General features: G+C 36.8%; 2 protein-coding genes across 2 annotated transcripts in view; both read right to left on the reverse strand.

The window, feature by feature from the left end:
- The window catches only part of LOC134163689 (uncharacterized), a 360,084-nt gene that overhangs the window by 152,712 nt on the left and 181,812 nt on the right, over positions 1–25,560 (reverse strand). The gene's annotated exons all lie outside the window — the stretch shown is intronic.
- ARAP2 (ArfGAP with RhoGAP domain, ankyrin repeat and PH domain 2) overlaps positions 1–25,560 on the reverse strand; it is a 116,314-nt gene that overhangs the window by 82,713 nt on the left and 8,041 nt on the right. The window contains exons 4-8 of the mRNA XM_062618779.1: positions 20,957–21,039; positions 20,250–20,606; positions 16,867–16,936; positions 11,375–11,495; positions 8,353–8,534 (exon numbers count right to left, since the gene is read on the reverse strand). Of these exons, the coding sequence (XP_062474763.1) occupies positions 8,353–8,534; positions 11,375–11,495; positions 16,867–16,936; positions 20,250–20,606; positions 20,957–21,039 (813 nt within the window). The remainder of the gene's footprint in view (positions 1–8,352; positions 8,535–11,374; positions 11,496–16,866; positions 16,937–20,249; positions 20,607–20,956; positions 21,040–25,560) is intronic.

The following is a 25,560-nucleotide window of genomic DNA, read 5'->3' on the forward strand; positions in this document are numbered from 1 at the left end:
GCAAATCAAAGCTATGAAGTAGATTTTCAGCATGTCTCCTGTGAGAACCAATTACAATTAAACAAGAATCAACAACATGCAAAGTAATATTCTAGCTGCATTTCATTCCACAGTATATAGAGCTAGTGAAAGTAAAGAGATAAGTATTCTTGATAAATACTTTCTTTTTTTTCACTTTCATTGTCATCTCAAGGCTTCTTATTGCACATACAAAAAGAAGAAATCATGCCATTATTTAACTGTATATATACATATATATGCACACATACCAATTATACAATCTTTCAGGTTCATTAAATACAGAAATAACGTTAGTGTGATTTAAAATAAACCCAGTCAGGTAATTCATTCGCTCACTTTCCCCCCTTTTCTTGCCCTCCCCCTGCTCTGCAGACCTAAGAACAGTTTAGTAACTAAAGTATAACACAGATCACTACTGCTACCACCAATGATAATAATGATAAAGGAAATAACAAGGGAAGAGAATACATCATCTACAATAATATGATACCTCCTCCAACCCCTCAGTCTCCGCCCTTCCGGGTAACTCCCGGTTACATCCTGGGCATGACGTGCTGTGTATGGAATACCTCTTTGGTCAGTTTGGGTCAGGTGTCCTGTCTCTGCTTCCTCCTGGTGGCAGAGCATGAGGCTCACAAAGTCCTTGGCCAAACCTAAACATCCTTGTTATCAGCTCTGTTCCCGAGCTGAAAGTCAAAACACTGCACTGCACCAGCCACCAAGAAGGGGAAAAATGACTGCTACTGCTGAACCCAGGACAAAAATAAATAAATGCAGACCTGGTCTACCATTATACATGAAAGTACATATGATTCTGTGCTTCCTGTATGCAGGCCTTTTGATCCAATAGGCTACTTTACCATGGGATTTGAAGCCAAGCTACAGGTTCTTCAATGTAGGTAACATATATAGTGACAGATAATGTTCTCAGGTTCTCTTAGAGGAAAACAGATTTCCCCAGTACTGCATTAACAGTGTTATAACAAGTAGATCTAAAACCTTCAAGACTTTATGAATGCGCTGTGCCACTCTAGAATCTTTTTTCTTCATAATATTCAAACAAATCCTACTTTTCTTCCCTGTCAATTTTCACATATATTACTCATCCAGAAAGCTTAACTGCGCAATAGTGAGAAGCCGACACCTTTGCCATTTTCCTTCCTTCTTCCCCTACCTTCCACCCCAAAATAAATTAATCACAAAGCTTTTGATCACTGTGGAAGCCTTAGGCTTTCTACTATGTTTTGCGATTGCCTTAAGTCTACTTACATCTTAACAACATAAAAACAAATGAACAAGAAAACTAAAAGTTTAACTGCACAGAAGAGGTTAACATTAACTTTTTAATTTTCTTTAATAGAATTCCTCTTTATGTCTGGCTCTATGTTCTCTAGTATTACCTTCAACAATGTAGAACATCACACAAATTATTTTTAAATGCAAAATGTAGATCTTCCCTGTAAAGGCAGTCACTAACACATTTTTCTTGATTGATTCAACCACCTTACTTTAACAGCGTATTCTTTTTAATAACCATTTTATTCTTTTTTGGAGTAGGAGTGCAAGTAGTTTAAAACTGAACAAGTAATAGAACAAAAGCAAAACTTTCCCCATTCAACATAATTTCCTGTAATTATTCATTTTGTATTGCAAAACTAATGAAAAAAAAGAAGGTTTTAAGGGTTTCTTTTTTGTTTGTTTTGTTTGTTTGCTTGTTTTTTCCTGCCTAGTTGTTTCTGATGTCATGCACAGAAACTGATCATTGCCATGGTTTTAAGCATGGAAGAACGAATTTATTGCTAAGGAACTGCTTGAAAAATAGGAATATGACCTTAATGTATCATCCCAGCTACAGCCTGATGCAAACAACTGTATTTAAAAGTGGCTGGATCATTTGCTTCCACTTCAAGTCACCAATGTATCAGTATATTTGATTTTAAACCACTTTATCTTAACCTTCCCCCCCTCCAATATATTCAGTGTATTTTGGGGTTGTTTTTAACATCTTGCTACAGATTTGTATCATTCTTAAGTGAAGAGTAAATCCTGAATGAATCACACAAGGACAAAGGAGGCCAAATGTTCATTTGTTTTTCTGTCACCTCCACCTATTTAAGTCATTCTGGGATAGGCTCATTCATGTTTGTAAACATCTTCGATCATGGTCTGCACTAGCAATCAAGGCAGCATCTTTAGAGAGCTTCCCAGTTATTATTACAAAATACCATCACAGAATCTCCAAAAGGACACGTGCTTGCGGCAGGGGGCGAATGAGCGTGGGGGACGGGGGAACACAAGACAGACAACACTGTTTCTTGTTTTCTCATTCTCAATAATTCAAGTAATTCCACCCTCCACCCCAGTGCATACCAGGCACTTCTCTCATCATCTATCAACTCTCGGGAAGGTCCATTCCTCCTCTTGCTTCCTTTTGTTGCTGTCAGTCCCCTAGCCTTTTCCCCAACTTCCTTTCCAAAAACGTCAGTTGCTTTACTCAGTGTTTCTCATTAGATCTCACAATCTTCAAGCAACAGTTTTGCTTTCTATTCAACCTACATTCAACTCCTCTACCCAACTCTCAGACTGCTGTTGCTATCACCTTGGGCTCACTTCATACTCACAAATATTATCACAATGATAAACAGAGAATCTAAATACAACAGGGTTTTTTTCATGACACTTCAGCATGATAAACAATCGCTGCTACTCATCTTCAGGACTTCATTTACATACTCTTCTCTATTCACCTTCCATTGTTAGAGACTTTCCACTGTACTCAATAGATCCGCTCTTAATTTTTTTTAAGGACTCCTTTTTATCATCCATCATGCTCAGGATTATTAATCAGGATTACATTTTCTCCAGGGAAAAACAGAACACTTCCTAATGAACAATTCCATTGCATAGAATGATGATAAATTCTTATCGCTATATACCAAAAAAGTCACAGACTTCTATGTCTACCCATGAATCCCAATCACATGGCCTCTGGGACTGTATTTCACAGATTCATAGAATGGTTTGGGTTGGAAGGGACCTTAAAAGATCATCCAGTCCAACCTCCCCGCTGTGGACAGGAACACCTTCCACTACACCATGCTGCTCAAAATACTCCCCTGTAAGCCTGTGTTTCTTAACAGAGATAAGAACACACCTCTGCTCTTACATACACAGAGATACACACATACCCCCCTCCACTTCCCACTGACATTCACATCCCTTCCTCTATTTCAGACCACCAGCCTCAAGCATCATCTTTGACTTGTCCTTCCATCTATCCCCCTATCAGTTCTCTATATTATCATACCCTTTGCCATTTTCTACCTGTTGAATGTGATTTCCTGTATCTACCTCATTTGACATTGTCCAGTTTTGCTTCAAGTGCACCATTAGCATTAGAGAAAATGAAAATTTCTAGGCACTCTCTGACTGGCTTACTCAACATGAATAAACATTGCCATCTGCCACAGAGCAAATCATTTCAATCTTCAACAAAACAAAAAACCCTCTAGAAATCAATAAGAGCATTCAGCCAAAATGTAACAAGAGGTTTTCGATAAGAAATGGGTACTATTGCTTATACATTACAGAGAGAATACTCTTCATTATTCAAATTTTAACTTGCAGAGTCATGCATGGAGGAAAAAAAAATCCCAAATAATTATGGCACACAGCCATACATACCATTCCCCAGTCTGTATCTGGCAAAGTTTCCTCAAATATCCCAGGTAAATACAGCTGTTTCAAAACCACACAGAGAAGTAACAAGGAGGATCCTAAATTCTCTTTATCAAAGCCAAATTCTAGTGTGAACACTGTGACACCCAGCTCCCCCCGGCACCCTCCCAACTTCAGGGTGTATTTAAGATTCACTGGTACCTAATGTCTAATGAAGGGGTACAGCTTAGCAGAGCTGTCAGAGCCCTAGTGATGGTCACAAAGGAGAGGTTATCACTGGCACCACCACAACAGACTGACATTTCAAGCCAATCTTTGAGCCGTCATGAGGGATCAGATGATATGTTTTTATTTAAGCACGAATGATTTTGAAATAGAAATGGGAATTTCAGCAAGTTGCAGGTTGAACAAATTGATTCTGTACGATCTATTTTTCACTTCTGCTCCAGAGAGGAAGTTTAAGAAATTCACACTACATGAAGAGTCAAAAGAAATTGATGGTTTCATACTAGCAGTATATCACTGCCAGAAGCTCAAGCTAAACCAATCACTTTTTAACTAGAAATGGGCCCAAGACATGATGTTCTGATCTCAATCTGAACTTCATGAAGTTCATGGTGGTTACGTTAGGATTTGGCATTTGGCTTACAATCTTCTCCACTTTTAACAATGAAGAAAAATCTTTTAAAGTAGCAGTAGACTCTCCTCTACTGAGTTTAATTGAAATCAATGAATCAGCTTCATCCGATCTCATTTCAACACTGTAAGTCTAAATAGGTGTCTTTTAGCGATTTAGTTAGACCCCTCTAAGTCTCTCTGGAGTCGTTCTAGTATGGATGTGAATTCCAATATGAACAGGATTTGAGGACATCCCTGGACATATTTGCCTGGTAATTGCTGGCTAAAGTACAAACTTGAGACAGGGAAAGGACAACAGAGCCATCTAACGGATTAATGCTGTATTACTGGGTTTTTCTTCAGTGCTGCAGTAAATTAATTCGGTTTTCAACTCGAAAATAGAACGCAAGGGGTACACAGAGAAGAATTACAGACTATGAAAGCTTAAAGACTGAAGCTAATTTTATTGCTTCCCAAATAGATAGAAATCACACAAAGTCATTTTTGAAATGGAGGACCATTTTATATTTTTGGTTGTAAGTAAAAAACCTCTGGGAAGAAGCTGGGTTTGCACAATTGTTTGCAATATAAACACAGAAATAGCTGACAGGCTGGATAACTGTCTAACATCCATTCTGTTTCATGGCTTGATTTTGGTTTGCCTTCTGCTCCAACTCCAGTCAGTGATCCTTGCAGAGCACCCATGTAATAGAAGGGAATAAGTATCTAGCAAAAAGGCTGTATAAGGGTTTGCTTTCATGATCAGCTAAGACAAATCTGAAATTAATGATGCTGAAATGGCTCAGTAGATATATCCTACCATACAGCCACACAAGCAATAGAACCAACACACATGCACACACAGAATAATAATTTTTCAAAAATCGGTAAGAAAGTAAATTGATATTGGGGAGCAGTCTTAGATTATTTTAGTCATAATCTGTAGACCGACAACGTAACGGATCAATCAAGAACTCTTCAACAGTGAATGGCTCTGTAACAGTTTTGTATCAACATACAGGGTCAGAAAAAGTGATGCAGCATAGTGGGCAGAGGTGGGAGTGCCCCATATCAACAGAGAACAGAGAACAGATCAAAGGACTACTTGAGGCAAGAAAGATCCAACAGTTATATGCTGGTTTACTAAAAGAAGGAAGAAAGCAAAAATTTGATGCTTGCTACTGAGACTCTCAAAAGGGACACAGCTAGTTTCACTCTGGAAGAGAAATTCCTTCACAAGTCTGTATACCTCATAGGATCACCATATTTGTCCCTTGATGAAGAAGCTCAGAACATCCATAAGGGATCACTCAGAAGTATTCCGGGACATGAGACAACCACAATATTGATTCTGAAGCTAGAAGTGGCTTATTACAGTGAATATCCACAGAGAGGACACTCATAGATGAGACTGAATTCCAGGGATTCTCACTGATTAAACACCTGCAAACCCCATGACATAACAGTAACAATGACCGCTGCAGCACAGCGTGGAACACTTCACAGGCAGAGACTGAAAAAAAAAAAAGGTGCTTGACTTCTCTCTACTAGAAAGATGCAAGAGAACATCAATGAAGTGCAGGGTCTCGGCAGGGCAGCGTGGGGGGTGGGGTACATGTGTTATACCTGCATTTTAGTTTTGTCCCTCCTTAAAGACCTCTAGCTATAAACTTTACTTAAATAAACAAACTGGCAGGTCAGCTATTCATTACAATAGTCAAGACTGAGGATTTATCTAAATAGAGTACCATGCTCAACTATGAAGACCAATTTCTCTCCATGGTGCTCATTCAGCAAAACACAGGCTACAGACTCAAATTCACACAGCATATAGCCAATACACTTTCGTAAAACATCACATCTAAATCATTTGTGGAGTTAGCAGTATAGATCCATAAACTGCATCATATTTGTGGTGGGTTGACCCTGACTAGATCACAGGTGCCCACCAAAGGTGCTCTGTCACTCCCCTCCTCAGCTATACAAGGGAGAGAAAATATAACAAAAGGCTCATGGGTTAAGATAAAGACAGGGAGAGATCCCTCACCAGTTACTGTCATGGGCAAAACAGACTTGACTTAGGGGAAATTAGTTTAATTCATTATCAATCAAATCAGAGTAGGATAACGAGAAAGAAAACTAAATCCTTCCCCCTCCTCCGCCTTCTTCCTAAGCTTAAATTTACTCCCAATTTTCTCCACCTCCTCTACCAACAGCAGCGCAGGGGGACAGGAAACAACAGTTGTGGTCAGTTCGTCTCATGTTGCCTCTGCCGCCCCTTCCTCCTCACGGAAGTGCTGCTCACACTTTTCCCCTGCTCCAGCATCGGGTCCCTCCCACAGGAGACAGTCCTCCACAAACTTCTCCAGCCTGGGCCCTTCCCACAGGCTGCAGTTCTTAACAAACTGCTTCAGTGTGAGTCCCTTCCATGGGGTTCAGTCCCTCAGGAACAGACTGTTCCAGTGTGGGTCCCCCTGCCAGCAAACCTGCTCCAGCATGGGTCCCCCATGGGGGCACAGGTCCTGCCAGGAGCCTACTCCAGCACAGGCTTCCCACAGGGTCGCAGACTCCTTCACACATCACCCTGCTCCAGCATGAGGTCCTCCATGGGCTGCAGGTGAATATCTGCTAACCATGGACCTCCATGGGCTGCAGGGGAATCTCTGCTCCTGAGCCTGGAGCACCTCCTACCCCTCCCCCTTCTGCACTGACCTTGGTGTCCATAGAGCTGTTTCTTTCACACATTCACTTGTACAGGTTTGGGTTTTTTCCCTTCTTACAGAGGCGCTACCACTGTGGCTGGTGGGCTCAGAGACAGCTATTACTGGCTCTGTTGGACATGGGGAAAACTTCTGGCATCTTCTCACAGAAGCCATCTCTGTAGCCCTGCCCACTACCAAAACCTAGCCCCACGAACCAAATAAAATTGTTTTTATTAGTTGATTGTTAACTAACCTCAAACATATCCAACAAGTAGAACTTCCTGTGCTCCAAGGAAACGGGGGAAAAAAAAAAAAAAAAAAAAAGGAAAAAAGTCTTTCTCAGCCTCAAATTTCCTGCCATACCCTGGGAAAGAATAGTAAGGTCTCATATGGAACATTATGCAGTTCCTCAAGCCCATCTAAATAATTTCACACTTGACAGGATAACAGGAGATGAAGTGAGATCAACTCCAAAATGACAAGTTTGAGAGACCATTCACATTTGAAACAGGAGTTAGACTGTACATAAATTTGAAAGAAAATGAGAACAAGGCACAAGCATGTAACAATACCTCCACCAAATGCCCTCCCAGTTTCCAGCTACTCGTGGGTCATCGATTTCCTCATACAGAAATAATACCTACTATTTCATTTCCTGCAATAGATTTTCTTCCACTAGTTCATACAGTCATTCATTGGATACAATTATCCTCATTTATCCTCCCTCTACATCATCCCAAGCAGTTCCACAGTTAACTGGTTTATACTATAATATAGTCATGACCAAAACAAAACAGAAAGCTGAAATGACAGGCCTACATCATGTTTTTTAAGATGAATTTGTTTAAAATACTACAGTGCACAACAGAGACTGGCCAATCTAGGTTCTTAAAAACACAAAGAACATCAGTTTTGAACATTTACCTGAAATAATACTTAAATATCACAATCTACTTCTGTATAGCACACTTTCCATAGCACTGTATTACAGGACAGTTAAACCAGTGCACAAAATAAGCCTTCTGATTTAGCAGAGTGCTTATAGCACACATTTTCAGAGTCAATTAATCCCAACTCTGACTCTAACCTGTTGTGACACTTGGAGCTTTTCACTTCACCTCACTATATATTCGGGTTTTTTCCATTTTACAATAGACATAATGATACTTTACCTGCTTTTTGAAGCTTTCTGAGAATTGCAGCAATAAAGTACTACATAGAAAGAGATATGCATTTATATTGAAATACACTTAGTCACAAAGAGCCACCAATTTCCAACTCACTAGTTAAACCATCTTTATAAGCATTCACAAAAAGCATATGAAAAATTTACCTGCTCATTTTTGCAGATCCACACAGTACTCCCCTGAAGTAGAATAAAGATTTTGGCTTTGTATCCTTTCAGCTCAAGATACCCGCTTTTCTCAGGGGCAACAGAAGTTCGAGACTGAGAGTTATTATCAGACTGTGATTTCAAGGCATTGAGCAACATATTAACCCAGTCATTCCTTTCTTCTAAACAAGAAAAAAAAAAAAAAAAAAAAACATATGGTTAAGCATCAGCTCCATTTTTCCTACACACTGGTTTGCTGGTCTTCCTAGTATGCTGTGCTAGTTCATAGTATAGCTATATCACATCAGAGAAAACATACACTTTGAAGAGTAGGGTGTAAAATAAAAATAATGTCAAAGTCCGTATCTGTGGAGATGTTAGCAAAGACATTCAATCAACTCCCAGCAAACACCACACAAATTTAAAGCTGTACAAACTGATCGTCAAGATTCTTAAAATCATGACTACTAGTTCAAAGATGCTTAGTTCCAGACTGCTTAAAGAATGAAGTAGTAGACAGGTGGCATGCCCACCTTCTGGAAGGCAAATCAATGGGAAAGAACTACAGGAATTATGTAAGCAAAAACCAGGGAGCCTGAATATCATCCATCACTGAAGAGGCAAGCCATCACCAATGTTACTCTATGTTTCATCATGCTTTTAAGCAAAAACATTTGGCAATTTACAATCTACTCCCTTAAGGTGTAGCGGTTAAGCTTCATATAGTCAAGGGTACTGAGTAATCAAGAAAATGCATGTTTGAGTAACTTTGCATGCATTATTAATTTAACATCTTACAAATACACGAACACAAGTGAAGTAATAAAGTTCCAGTCTCATTCACTATGTTCAGGTATTTCATTGGACTCAGACCAATATACTTTAATGCTGAATACTCTGAATGAATTAAGTCGTGCCCCATGCAATTGGAACATCATGAATATTTGAACTCTTGATCTGAAAGATACAGGTCATAAAATATAGTGAGGGGGTGCAAGGAAGGAAGGGAAGTTCTAACCACAGCATATATAAAGGTGACACAATCAGTACAAAAACTGTAATGAGCACTGTTACACCTTTAATATGCTTGCTTCATACATGTTGCATGCAACCAAAAAAAAAAAAAAAAGAAGAAAGAAGGAAAAAATACACAAATTTAAGCATCTGAAAACAGTCCAAAGATGAAGAAGATAGCAGCCTGAAAGACTAGCACTTGACAGACTAGGGAAGGTCATTCCAGTGCTCCTCTTAGAAGTTTTGTTTTTATACACACCCTTTTAAAGTACTTTAAAAAGAACACTCAAATGCTTCAGTGTAGCTGAGGGCACCAAATTACTCTAAAAGTATGGTGGTCTGGTTTTTTTTTTTTTTAATGGATTTTTACTCCAGTTAAAGCAAATCATGCTGCATCTGAGCAGATTATGCTCTAACTCATTGCTGTCCTCAAACTACTTAAATTTTGCCCCACCACAAATTTAAATCAATCCAAAAAATATTCTTGATATACCAAAAAATAACAAGTCAGAGCACTGAAAGCAAACAAAATGAGCACTATAATCCACTGGCTGCAGACCAACACTGGCACCAAGGGACACAGGTCAATGAAGACAATGATATCATTCTTTATTTTGATACTCCAGGAGAAAGAAATGAAAGTTACTAAAATCCACAGGATTAAATATATATAAAAGTCTCAATTTTAGAATCACTGAAAAGAAGTTAAGTACAATTTGAACAGTCCCAGAAAAATTCACCACCACAAAAACAAAGAAGGAATATCATCAAGTCACAGTTAGTGCCTATACTGAAAGCAAGCTGAGTTAGTTATCTACATAATTTACTACGAACATATCATCCAGCTCTGGATATAGTAAGGACCAAATCACTCGTACAGCACATATTTCTAACCTTAAGCGAACAGCTTTACAGACAGGCCACTGTGTCCAAAGATGCTTATATGCTAAATGAAAATGCAATTTCATGTATAACGAGTGGCTGCTCTGAGTAGATTTTATAAGTCAGTGTAAGCTGTTAACATTTTTATGGTGTTCAAAGGCAACAGTCCATAAAACAAATTACAGCCCTACAAAACATATTGCACTAAGATGGCTATGTTCCAGTTTATTAAAAAAAAATAAACAAATTTGGAAGAGAAAAGCAAAAATAATAAAAGTATTACTTTTAAACCCAGCTAAGAACACAAAATTGACCGACATTATTTGAACCAAACCTGATAAGCAGGATTTGTTCACTGATGCTGCACTCCTGTTACAGCCTGCAGCAAATGTTTACAACAAAGTTCTAACCCACAAAAAATGGGATTTGATAATGGAAATGCTGAGAGACCCTTAGCTATAATGTGTCTGGCATGTACTGCTGTAAATACATACTGCATATCTTTTTCTTCTAGGTGTTCATTTTTGATTGTTTCCACAAATAAGTCATACATGCACTGATATTGGTTCCACATATTACAAATGTAGGTTGATATAGCACTACATTAGAAGGCACACTAACTTCCCTAGTACAACATACACTTGTATTCTCTACCAACACATGGCAGAAAATATTGTATAAGGCAATAAATAAAGACACGCAGAAAAAAAACAGGTTTCCTTTGATCACAGCATCACACTCCAACCATCAACTTCATTGTTGCTCTTTGTCAATTTTATATCAAGCGGTGACTCGGAGCAGATGGCTGAGAGCATATAAGCTGTAAGAGCTGCCAGTGAGTCTTGAGGAACATCCAGACAAATCCATCTTTGGGAAGGATGAGGGAGGAGGCAGAAGAGTTGAAAAACAGTATTCTCATTCTGATGTTTTTAAAAACCATTCCCTGACAATTTCAGTAGCTCTTACAAAGTTTACAGTTATCTCCAGTTTCATTTTATGAGCCCAAAACAGCTGGATTCCAGAAATATCTCTAGCAATATAACAGATTATATTTTACAACTATAATTTATCAGCAGTGATTATATGGCCTTTTGGCAATCACTGGAATTACACATGTTCTACTTACCTTCTTTATCTACACGGAAGACGAAAGTCCTATGGGATGTGACAATTTCGAATTTATTATCCCCATGAACTCTTACTGTTGCTATAGCAGAGAGCAGTATTATTCCCTTTGAGAAAATTTCCTATAATAAAAATGCAACAGACATAGTTAATAACTCTCATGGAATGCTAGAAGTCTCTACTCACCTCAATGTTTAGGAAGTTCACATACACAGGCTGTGCTCCTAGAAGTTCACCATGCTATTAATAAAACTGCATCAATAAGTAAACCACTACCTACACATCACCAACTTCTCTGTTATGGGTCTATGCACATGTACTGGCTTCTAACAGAGTCAAATCCCACTGTGAGATAGAGTGCATATACTCGATAAAATACTTCATAAATTGTCTCATGGCACTAGTAACACAGCATACCATGCTCTCTTAAATTTACAAGTTTATGCCAAAGTAAATTACACAGACTATCTCACAGACCATAATTTAAAAACAAAATAGAATATATATATATAATTACACTTATAAAATAGAATCAGGCAAAGGAAAAAGTTGTGCCTTCTCCTGGCAGAAAATTCCGAAGAATTCCTCTGTTCCTTCCCCACTCCAGCGGCTAGCCAATAAAAAAAGGTAAACTAACTGATTTTATCCCGAATTTTGAACTCAAAGGAGCCTCTGGACTCTGGAAAAATCCACCACCCTGTCACTACTAACTATCCTCAAGTTTGGATGAGGTATGTACTTTCCTACTCTGTAAGGTAGGAGGAAACCAATATTTGCCGATTTCCAACTAGGAATCAGGACAACTGAACACAAAAGAAAGGAAAAAAGGACCTGCTATAAGTACTTTCTCTACCATAACTTGTCTTTCAACTTGATTTACTTAAGTATTCCCAAGGGTTAGGGGTCAGGTGGGGTGCAGTGCTCAGCAGATGTACAACGTATTATAAATATTTCTGCAGAATTCCCGGATTTCAGAGTTTTACTGCTGATCCTGTCCCCGCCATGCTTTGATCAATTGGTTTTCTGACAAAGACAATTCAGATATACTGCTAAGATTTATTCTCTGATGCAGTAATAGTCCAAGAGTCAGCACCACCTAAAGAATTTGTACCGCAGTAACTTTCCTTCTGAAGTATAAATTCTTACAATAGACTTTATACAAGGACTTAAGGAACCACTGTGAATGTCTAGCATGAAGGATCTTTTTTGTTGTTGTTGTTTACTGAGTTTAATATACTACTGATTTTCACCAAATTCACTCTTAACATTGTGTCACTTTAAGGTACTAACATACATCAGTGAATGTAGTTTAGCAAACAAATAAATAGAATTATCGAAATACAGCAGAAGTAAACATACTACTCTAATTACACATAACTACTCAAGTCACTCAGAATGATCTAAACTTTGCAAATCTATTTTCATTATGGTTATACCTGTTAGAATAGAGATTTTAACATATTTGTTAATAAGGTTAGATGTGCCAAATACCGATCCTTCACAATAGCACAGCAAACATTGCATATGCTGTTTTTAAAGGTGTTCAGATATAATTATGTTATGGTGTCTGCAGGCATCTACTGGCTGTATTTGGTACTGTAAGAGAACAATTCACACTGCTGGCAGACACAGCTATCTTATTTTATTTGCTTTAAAAAAAAAAAAAGCCAAAACCAAACTCAGTTTCCTTTTAAGCTAAACACAGTTTTGGTTTTGCTATTTAAACAATCATCCCTTCTAAAGCTTGGTTTTCCAAGGCATACTTATTTTCAAACACAGTTTAAACCGTTATTAATTTCTCAACCTTTTTTCTGCAGCAGCTTCTTTCCCATGAAAAAAATGACTCCTATTAAAAAGCTCTTGTTGATGAAGACACAATTTCTGTGCTTGAAATACTTCAGACTAGAAATTAAGTGAATTATTTAAGAATACAGAAAAGAAAAACACACACACACAGCCAAGAACCTGACTAATACTGCTTCTGGCACTGAGAGGTGTACACTAGTTTTAGGGCTCCTAAAATAATTCCCTAACATAACTTCCTAGTGGGGAAAGAAAAATGAGGTTTTGATAACAACTGCTGTGATGAAAATTTTTATTTTCAAACACAGCCCAATGTCACTCCTTGACAATTGTGCTTCAGAGTTGGGATATAAGATTCTGGAAAACACCATTTTGCACTGCTTTGACTTCCACAACAGATTGCTTAATGATCTACTTCAAGAATGACAATGATCCACCTGTTTTCACAGTGAATTTTTCTCTTTGTGATGTTCACATACAAAATAACACAACAAAATACTTAAGTTCTTCTACATGAAACGGCAAGCCATTTTCCTAAATCACTAATATATTTGTGAATTGTAAATCTTAGGGACCCTTAGATTATTTTTACTTTAAAATTTCAACATAACCAGCAGTTTTAGTCTTACTATAAAGTGCATGTTAGAGCACCAGAGTTCTGCCAAAAGCAGGAAGAAATTCCAAACAAAAACTGTACATACTGGGTAGCTGAAAAGAATTCTCAAATTCTACCTTCCCCTCTTCAGTTGGCTCTCACTTCAGTTAACCACAGTCCGTTGAGACAAAACCAGACAGGATGTTGCTCTGACCACATATATCTGCTCTGGACCATGTATGTAGAAATGAGCAGCATCACAGATTCAAACAAAAACTTTTCCTATGTCAGATGCTTTTTGTAGAAGACTAAGTATTTTTTTATATATTCAGATATATAGTCTTTATTAATTAGAAGTTGATGTACAACTAGATCAAGTTAGAGAAATATTTAGAAAATTAAGGTTTAAATAATTTAGAGAAGCATTTAGATGGTCTAAGTACACATTTTCAGTAATGCTGCCCTCTGTGCCTTCCCTCCCCATCCTCCACTTGTTTCACTCTTCAATAGCCACATAGCAAACTTCCCCTTCTTGAGAACCTCACTCCTCTCAAGTTCCTAATTTCAAAGTCAAACAGAACTATTTAATAGGTAGTGTTTCTGGGTAAAATAAACAGTTTCATTCCACCAAGTCTACCCTTTTCTGTTTGCAATAATCAGAAAAATACCCAACTATGGATTAATTTCCTTTTGAGAACTACTTTTGATTGGTATGTGAAACCAAAAGTATAACATGCTTGCCTGTGTAGGAACGTCCTTGGACAAAGGACAAAGGACATTAGAATAGACGGAACTTGACATTAAGATCTAAAGTTAAAACAACAGCTTCCCCATTTAAATATATACACAGCTAGCCATGTAGCTAGGAGGAGGTACCCACTGCCTTGCAATGAACTGCAATACTATCCCTGTCTTTTACCAGAATCAGCTTCTGAGCTGCATGGAGGTCTTGGCAGATCTGCAAACAGTTGCTTACAATGTCAAAGCAACAACACACAAGCAACAGCAGGAACATGCTGGTATCCATCTAGCAGGCAATATGAATACACAACTCATGTTCCCTAGTAACACTGCTGCTCATCCAACACAATCCCACTGTATGCTGAGAACTGCTGGTAGCCAACTGTATTCTTCCTATCTGCAAGCTAGTCCAAGTTTCACCAAATTCTCAAATCCTGGTACTGGTTTAGGCCTCACAGTTCTCAGACATACAAAGTTGCAGGAATATGTAACTCAAATAAAACACACAGATTTGGTCAAACTGTATACAAATACAGACCAACCAGCATTCTTTCAAGCCTTCTGCAAGCTTCTGATACTCCAACCCATCACAGAGAACATTTAAACAGACAGTGCAGAGTTAGTAGCTTTCTATGTATTGTGTGACACACTAAATATTCCCCTGAACTGAAGGCAAGATTTCTGGAATCTCCTATCATAGACGAATGCATAAAAAGTACTATTCTAGAGTAACTGATCTCCAAGTGACCTCTTCAGTGACCTTTAAAAAAAAAAAAAAAAAAGAAAAATCCCCATTGCAGATACAAGATTTAAAATTCTGTATTAGCATGTCTTTCCCTAATTATGCTACAGACAATGTGAAGCAAATCCCAATGCTCTATTTTTCAACTAACTAACCCTGCTTTTCTGCTCCTCTGAAGCCTTAGGATGAATATCGCAAAAGGGTAACATTTTCTGTTACTGTAATCCAAATGTTATTCTATTGCTCCCTTCACCTACAAAATCACGTCTTCCATGGTGAACGAAGCAAAGCAAGCAAGCATAACCAGATTGTGCCTTCGGATTGGGAACATCAAACAAACATCAATGTAAATACTTTTTTGAGCTTTTTCTCCATTTGTCTGCCCCCTTAGGAAATGAACAGCCTATTCCTGTATCAGTTCTACCTCCCTCATAATCTCCTAAAATTCCATTAAGAGTGTGCATATTATAAAGCATCTATAGGACTCATTAATGATCACCACCTAGCATACTGCTTGGGAACTTCTACCTGAAATTATATTTTGTTCCCAATTTAATAAACATCTTCAACAGGAAATGCTTTCCAGCATTTCAAATAACACACATGCAATACAACCTCAACTCCACTAAACACACATATTAGACAACCACCTATCACTTCTGAGATTAAGAAATTCTTAATTTCTTTCAAGAGGAGAAATCAATTACACATAGAGTCAAAGAAAGAATTTTGTAGTGGTCCGAAGTGTACTAAATAAAAGGGAGGGGGAAAAAATCTTTCCAAAAAAGCCCAAAGGCCATGTTTAGAAAGAAAAAAAGGCAGTTTAAAGGTGTCAAACAAGAGAGGCCCAATGTAGTTTCCGTTGTGAAAAATTAGCATCAAAAGGTGAAATCAGTCAATTTCACAAAAGAATTAAGACTTTTTCTAAACGATTATTTAAAAATCCATTTTTGTATCACATATCAGAACTGAAATACTTAAAGCAACTCACAAGACTGCAAAAATTTCAGTACGATTTAGTCCTCTTGGGTATAGAAACGATGAAAAGCCAGTGACATCACAGGCCTATGCTGATTTTAAACAGACCATTTCAAATACAACCTAGTCCACCCATGTGTCATTACTGCTAGAAAACAACCAGGAAAGAGACTTTTTGATTAAAGGGTAAATAAGTGTAGGGGGTTTTCGTTTTTCAAAGGGTCTTCAATACCACATCTAATCTATCTCAGTCTCCAGCATGCTGGCTTCCTATGACAAGACACTCTGTGAACACCATCAAAAAAACACTGCATATCTTAAAACACGTTTTGTGTGAACCTGCTCTGTTTTGCAGAATGCAGAAATGTCACTCCTTCAGTAAGTAAGAAGCTATGATGATATCTACCTGGAAGGTCAGGAATATCAAGCCTTTCTAGAAAATAAGAGGATGAACAATACATAAAGATCTTAAGCACACCTTAAAATATTAAATAGTGTCTCATCATAGTATTTCGCAATTGAACATTAATATAGGATGAATATTCATTTTCAATTATTTCTGAATTTCTCCATGGTAATGTGTGTATTACACAGATGCATTTTGTTTCAAACATGACCAAGATATGTCACTCACCTTTTCATTATTGTAATAAGAAATGCTGTCTCCATTGAACTTAACCCAGCGCTTCTGAAACACACATTTGCTGTGAATGAAAAATTAATACAATTAAAATTATAAACAAAACACTGACTTTAAAGAACATCTCTAGCACAAGTTATAGAAAGGAAAAATCACGTTTAGTTTCCTGTGTTTGGGCCTAAACCTTCTGAAAATTAAAATATATCTCTATCGTATCTTTTCAAAAGGAGAATGCTGATTTCAAATATAATAAAAATATGCAAAAATAAGAAGTTTGGTATTACTGGTCTTCTTTTACAAATCAGTGTCTTCACATTTTTAATAAATTCAGTTTCCATTCTTTCTATTTCTTCCACACATGCTCTATCTGAAGTGACAGATCAAACTGTAATTTTTCAAGAAATTAATGAGAACTGACTATTTTTATTGGAGGAAAAGAAATATCCTGTGCACAGATCATACCTTTAAGTTTCACAAGCTCTGCAAGATAGTTTTCAAAAACGAAAGCTGAGAATCTAAAATGTCCATCTCATTGCTGTGTTTATGAGAAGGACATCTCTCCTTACAGACCATGATAACTCCAGTCATCAACATCTCCTGAATGCTCTTCCCAGGCCAATAAATATATAGCCTGGAACAAAGTGTTCCAAATCGCACCAAATCACTCAACAAGTACAACATAAAATTTCATTTTCAATGAAATTTCATTTTCAACTTGGCATCGTTAATGAGAAGCTCATTTGATTATTTCAGGTTGTCATTAACTCACACTCTATAAGGACCTCCTAAATAATTATTTTTAGGTGAACTTTAAGTAGTCTGTTATGCTCATTAAAAATGCTGACAGCCTATTAGCTATGATCTATAGAAGTTTCAATTCTAAAATCTATTAAACAATTAAAAAAGAACAAGACTCCACCCTAACATCTCTTTTCCCATTATTTCCTTTCCTGCTAAATGAGTGCTCTGCTTTAGGATTAGTAGACTGTGACAGTTTATCAAAACTTTAATCAAATAGCAGCTATGGCTTAATTAACTTGAATTATATGACTTCAATAAATCATCATTTTTCGTAACCTGGAAAGGCCAATGTAAAATCTATTTTCCATTAAAATATCAATAAACTTCAAGATGATGCAGTGAGGAAAAAATGAATTTAAGTACCATATGCAAAGTGAGTAAACTGAATAGCTTTACAATTTCTAGTAAGTTACTAAAAAGAGAAGCTGGACTTTAAATGCACAATTTGTAGCAATTTAAGAAAACAGCATATATTCATTCCCCAGAAGGAACACTGAGTGCCAATGGTAAATGGGAGCTCTATAGAAAGAAGGGTGGAGGGTAGAACTGAAACAATATGGCAGTTCGTAGGGACTGAAACAACATGGCAGTGCTTTGACAGATGAAAAAAACGTATTTTTTTTTCCTCCCCCTTTGGTTGGTTTCTTTAAGTCTTCAGCTATTTGTGAAATGGCACTGTGAGAAAAAAAAATTAAAATAATAAAAAAATGTAGCTTCATTAAACCATGCTTAAGAAAAAGACCTTGAAATTTAGCCAAGGAGTATCACTGCCTCAAGGATAATGACTCTGCAACAGTTCTACTCATTCTGAACAGTACAAATTTTGTGCTTAACTCATTATCTTTTTTCAAGCAATGTATTCTCACACAGTACTTTATCTAAAGCCTTCACACTTTGTTCTCAAATAGTACAAGATGAGTCAACTGGAATCAAGAACTGTAGTTTTTATTATTCTATGAGCTAAACTGCCAAATGTGTTCTTTAAAAAAAAAAAAAAAAAAAAAGTCCTGTAAGCGAAATAAAACAAAAGTTAGAGCTAACTGCAGCAAATGAATATGACATTGGCAGAAAGTCTTTTGGCTCTATGTTTAATTGTTCTTTGATTCTTTAGCAAAAGTAAACAAGGACAATAGACAAATGTGAATGCAACTTCTGAAACTGTTTTTTAAAAAATAAAAGGTTTGAAAAAAATCGAAATTCCATAACTGTAAAACAGGTTTATTCAACCAGGTATAATACTTGTCCAATCAGGTTTAATACTTGTCATTCAGCTTCAGCAAAGTACCACTGAATCAACACAAAGCCAAAACCAAAGAAATTAAAACTGGCTAAATCAGACCTCTTAAAAAGGACTAATGACCAAAATAAAGGAAGGAAACTGCTGTACAATACAGCTTCTTCTAGCAGTCTCAAGCAAGGTTGCATTTTCAAGCAATTTAATTCATTAACTTTGTTGCTAAACTGAAAAAAATCACTGTACTAGTTGATGAGTAGCAATGATTATTACAGCTGCAAATAATGAAAGTTAGGCCAAGGAGTTTAATATCACCTTTCAGTGTAGCTAAACATAGCCCTGAGAACAAAGAATGCCAAACTACTAAGGCTTAAGAAGTAAAGTAGATGTATCAGAACACTAACAAGGACAACAGCTTTAATTTCTAGAGGCTAAGTACTAGTGAAGATCTAAAATAGACTTGAAAAGTAAAATTCTGCCCCTTTCAACACAAACAGGATCTCAGAAAAAAGTCGTTAAGAAGAACTGGAAAACTGGAAACTACAATTTAAAACAAAGAATAGTCCATTCAGTTGATTAAGGAGGAGGTTACAAGTTCATCAGAGTTTACATTTACAAAAGGAAGATCTGGTAATAGAGTGCTCTTTAGCATAAAACACTCTAAGAAGGGCTGGAATTTAAAATAGGTTAAAATAATGTAACTTTAAAAAAAATGACAGAAATTAAACATGATGGGTTTTTTTAACCTAAAAATGTTGCAAAGAGTCTATTCTCTTTCTATTGTGCTCCTCTCTCCATTATTTGAAACCTTAAAGCAAGACTTGGGCTCAGATTTCTCCCCTCAAACTTTAGGAAAATCAACAAACTTCAACTGGGAGACAGTTCACCCCAGATACATTTCTAAACCAAAGCTCAACTCATATATACAATGCTGAAACCAACAGGATCTCCACTCATACCAATTATTAATTTATGCATCCATGGCCAAATTGGTAAAGCAGTTTTTCAAAATGAGAGCTTGTTTTCACTTACTTTGTGACCCACAGATAATCAGCAAGATTCCACAGACTGGAAATACTGGTACAAACTACTTCTGCATTTTCCACAACAGCTCGTAAAGTAGTGATTAATGTTTTTAATAAAAATACTTTTTCTGAATGCACCTCATAAATAAACTTTAGACTAGGTAACATCATTATAAAATGTGAATAGCCCAATCTCTTGCAACAAAAGAGTTTGCTTTCCCACCAAAAATAGTAATCAGTGACCAAACGCAAACTTAACATCTGTCACACAAACATACATCTCCACAATTATACAGTAATGACTGCAAATGCCATACCCTTGAGGGGATAATTTATCCAGCCATCCTGCTTTAGCCTTCTTTACTGATGGTCCATAAAAACAAGCATACGGCGTTATTGGTTCATTTCCAAACGAAGTCTGATCGCCATCAAATTGCTGAAAATGTATTTGTTCACTGACTGAGCAATCTAAATCTCCACTTCTTATCTTACTACATGATGTTGAGTGTGTTTTGGCTTTATTTTTCTTTTTCTTTGAAGGCAAAGAACATTGTTCCACAATAGAATATACAGATTCACTTTCAGATTCTTCCAGTGCTAATGATTTGTTTTCTTGAGGCAGGGTTTCATTTTTTGCAAATTCCTTTGTCTTCTCTTCCTGATTATTTAAGGAACTAGAAAGAGAAAGTGCATTTTACTCAATGTACTGCTATGATGCACAAATACATGAAATTATCAATTAGAACAAATACTGGTAAGACATATTACAAATATGTTTATAATGAGTTTAGCCCTTGTGATAACCACAGTCAAACTTTGCCTTCTGTAGCATACAGTAAAGGCTCAATAGAACAAAATAAATACATAGTTTCACCTTCAGAAGCAGAGATCACAGAATTAAAGAATGGTTTGCACTGGAAAGGACCTTAAGATCGTCTAGTTCCAGCCCCCCTGCCATGGGCAGATCTAGTTGTGACATCAGTAACTCTTTACATTTTTTATTTCTCTATAACTCTTATCATACCATCGATTCTTGGAAGAATGTTCTTCATTCGTTCCCAAATCCAGTTTATTTTCACAAGCCAGGAATTCATTTCTATGAAGCTCCTAGAAAAGAAATATATTGTAACCAATATTTGTACTGAAGTAGTTAAGTGATGCTTAAATTACTGCAGACACACATGAACCACCTAACTAGCAAAGCTCTGCCACATTTTTAAAAATATGCATTTGAAAGATCATACTTTTAATAAGATACGTTTTATTTAAATACTTCAATTTTAAATACTACTACTCACATAAAACATTTGAGCATAGTCCAAAATCTGGCACAAATTAGATAAAGAAATTCAGCGCGTAGAAGTATCAGTCCTCTGATTTTTCTTGAGGCACAACTGAGTATTACTTTTACTCTAAAATTTTCTAAGCTCAAGAGCCACATGTTGCATGTAGGTTAAGCATACCATTTATGATTTGCAACTGCTAGCCTATTGATCATATCAATACTTCTCTGAATTAAAGGTACAGCCTTCACAGTACACTAAAGATAATGGTAAATTCAAATTCCTACAGTAACACTGAACTCAGCCTTATCAAATATATCTCACATTTTCCTTCCAAGCTCTTCTTCCTAAAAGGCACATTTATTAATGCTCATTAGAAATCTTTAGCACAAGCTGCTTGCAGTGTACAAAATGTCAAGGTTAACACGGTTCAAGAATACTACATTTCACACTTCCTAAACTTGATCTGACAATCATACTACATTACTAAGCTTCTCAATACCTGTCTTTCTTTAAAAAAAAAAAAAACAAACTAAAATGAACATCTTGTGCTTTATAATGGAAGCATTTTAATTTGCTCATTTAATCTTTGATGCATTATGTCACAAAGCTGAACGGTGGCAGAAAGAAGATAAGCTTTCACAACCATTGCCAGTTGTTTTCTGAGCAGCAGTAACTCATCTTGTACTTGAGGGCTATACCTTGGCACCATGAAAAAGCAAGCTTAAAAAACCCACATAGCCCAAAGCTGGGTATATGTGCACTACAGCAAAAATTGTGGAAATCACATGCTACCGCTAGGATAAACTTAGTGCCTTCTTCTGCCAGCCAGCGATATTATGAAAAACACCGAAACCCAACAGCAAACACCACTCACACCACACTATGTTCTATGTTGCAGCACCAAGGATTAGGCAAAAATAAAAAAAAAAACCAAAACCACATCCCTACACCTCGCAAACAAGCTAAATATAAAACTCAAAAGCAACCTGTCCACTGTTTATCAAATGCTTAGATTTACTTGAATCTCTCAAAAGGAGGGGAAACGGCAACGTCCCACTGTTACCCAATAGTCAAGAGGCTAATACCATCACCCAAGAAACATCTTCAGAGTAAGGATGGTCAGTATCCTTTATCTTCATTTGCTTATCAGGATGCAACTGCAAACTATACCCCCTGAAGCTATGTGGTAGCTCCTCTTCCTCCCTCTCATGAATGGTAACAGCTTGATGTCCTGCTTGTGCCCACTCTGCAGTCATCAGCACTTGGGCAAGTGAATTCAGGGAAACCCAAGAACTTCCAAGTAATAATCAAGAAATGCATTTCTATTGCCAGCAGATTTTAAAACACAGAAGTCCACAAAGACAGGTTGCATGGAAAGAGAGCTCTATTTGCTCACGAGGACATATATTTCACCCAAATTAAATCCCAAGTATTTCCAATGTGTTGTTTACACAATTACTCAGCAAGATGCTCAGACTCAGTAAGAGACAAAAATCTCATCTCGCACCTCCTGCAAATCTCTGTAAATCTTTGTATTACACAAAGGTAGTTAATAGCAGCATTTTCTCCTGCAGACACCTTTACAGAAAGAAGTATTTCTTAAAAGACAGGTATATATATTACACAGAAACTGTCTCTAAATACTTACTGTACTTATGCATAGGAAGTACCTACCCTTAAGGAAGAAATCCAGTTTCTCGGATCTCTGACAGATGGAACTCCCTACTTGCAGCCCTGTATAAAAATTCTCTGCTTTCCATGCGAAAGTAATTCAGATGTACTTAGGGGTTTATGCTTTTCTAATAGGTAGTCTTATTGATCACAACAGCAAGTTAGGAAAACTGAATGCTAAAACACAGACTGCATGAAGAGTATCAGGACTAAGGCTACATTAAAAAAAGACCCAATGCCATTCAGGACAGGCAACTTCCTTAAGAAATACTACCTTAATCTTCTATTAAATCTAATGTCACACAGTACTCCTCAGGTTGATTCTTGAATCATAGTTCGGCAATACAATTTTATAACAGGTCCATAAAGGTAAATTCCTCCTTTTAAAACATTAGAGATTCTTATTTTAAAGTGACTAGACTTGCAATCTGGCCAGCATTCCACAGTATCACAATGCTTAGGAGCTCACATAGTTTCCTGACCTTAATTTAGTCTGACAGTCCACAGCAACAAAAAAGCCAAGACTTCACTCTAGAGGCCTGAACTCATTAGAACTCAGTTTTTCCATGAAGGAATTCTAATATACTTGGCTCTTCAGTTGGACACAATAATAAATCAACTCTAAAACATCTGGATTTTTGTAATTTTTTTAAACATTATAAAAAAATATGTTCCTTCTTCAGGTTGCCTTTTATAGAGGTCTCTGCTTCTAGGTGTCTTTCTTCATGACCCAGTCAAAGTCACATTTTCTTTATAACCTTAATTCCCTGTACTTTCATGCTCACTTAGCTCCAGTGTGTAGTGACTCATTCCCTATTTCTACAGGCACTCCTTTATAAAAGCCTAGGGAAGCCTTTCCTTTACAACAGTGAAACAGGTAGAAGGGCTATGGCCAACTTATAAGCCCTTAGAACAAGCTTCAGCCAGTCAGTCAGTACAAGAATTTACTGCACTTCCTTGTATACAGCCAAACTATATTCTCATGGGAGGTTATCTTAAAATGAAGTAGCACTTACAAGCCCTAAAATTTCAGGTACTTTACAATGTTACCTAAACTTTCTTATTTGTTCCTAGGATACTTAACACCTATTGGAAAAAAAACCTGAAAATGTAATGTACCTTAGGACCTTTGTTTTATGGCTCTTTGTCTACAATTAAGTTCTAATGGATCTAAGATTAACTATGAGGTTTCCAAGAGGCATGTGATAATTATAACTCAAAAAACCGTTCACTTACATGAAAGTGATAAAATCCAAATCTTCAGTCAAGGAAAGTATAATACACTGCATTAACTGTGATTCTACAACCAGCAGAAATAGCCATTTTATTTCAAGCAGTTAATCCAGTTTAACAGCATGGTATTTTTGTATATGGTGCCTTTGTAAGATAAAGAAAGACTGCTGACCACCTTCCTGGGTATGCTTTTTTATAACCCAAACATTTCAATGATATATAACGAATAATGCCAAGTATTAACAAAAAGGCTAAGATTTTTTTTTTCCTAGAAAACCTGTTTATGCTATTGAACTAATTACAAAGAACTTAAATTTGGAATTTTTAAAAGAAAGACTGGCACAGACAGACAACTGACACAGGACAAGGAAAGAAAACAAAAGCTAAGTCACTTCTGTGGGCAGATAACAAGCACTAGAAGGAGAAACAAGACATGACTTTTATGTGTACCTCCTTAAAAAGCCAAAAACAAACAAAAAAAAGGAACAACGTATTTCCAAAGAAAAGCAAGTACACACCAAAAGCAGCTATCATTTCTATAATTTTAAAACCACTCCTATTAAAGGATGAAATTTGAACCATTTATTTTGACTGAACAATTCTTAACAAATTAAAATTGGGGGAAAAAAAATCCTAGCACCTGTCTGAGTAGCTTTCATTTTAGTCAACAATTTAAAAAGTGAAACATTAGAGTGAAGACCAGGACTCAAACTAAGATTAATTCACTGTTTTCTCTAAATGTGACTTGAGATTGGCCGGGACAAGTATAAGTAATCACAAAATTAACAGTTTCTGGTCTGCATCCTGCTGAGACAGAAGCAGTAGCCATTTAGAGCATTTGGTGGATGCCTCAACTAAGCTGATTTACCTCTCAGATCTCCACGATTCAGAAGTCTGTGCATATGCCATCTGTGGCATTCACACCGTTAGTTACTGACCCCAACAAAAATATTCCCTACCAGGAATCCTGCAGCAAACGTGACTTTCTGGGTATACAGCAAGTTTAGGGGATGTATGAAGAATGTCCTGAGAACTTTCATATGTAGGAATTTAAAGAGGGTATGGCCAAAAGCAACCATTACATCACCTAAACTAATATGTAAGCTGCTTTCATAGGATATCCACAAGCCTGTGTAGAAATGCCTAGTCTTGATCTGCAACTATCAAAAGACAGAAAAAAACACTTTTACCATTACTAGTCAACTGCAGTGGTTCGCCACAACTTAACCTCACTTAGGCACCAAGTATTACTACTGTACCTAATAAAAGGGAGGCATCAAGATAGTCTGCAATTCCTGTAACTGACTGTTTCACACTGATGTGGCAGCTCTGGGCATAGTTATCTGTCCCATGTTGTTTAAAAAAAAAAGAAAAAAGCACAACAAAAAAAAAACAGCCAACACGCACTACAGATTCCTATCTTCCTATTAGTACTGAA

This window comes from Pezoporus occidentalis, unplaced genomic scaffold (assembly GCF_034315485.1).
Source record: "Pezoporus occidentalis ecotype Australia unplaced genomic scaffold, CSIRO_AGI_Poc_V1 ctg203, whole genome shotgun sequence".
In the NCBI taxonomy this organism is placed as follows: domain Eukaryota; kingdom Metazoa; phylum Chordata; class Aves; order Psittaciformes; family Psittacidae; genus Pezoporus; species Pezoporus occidentalis.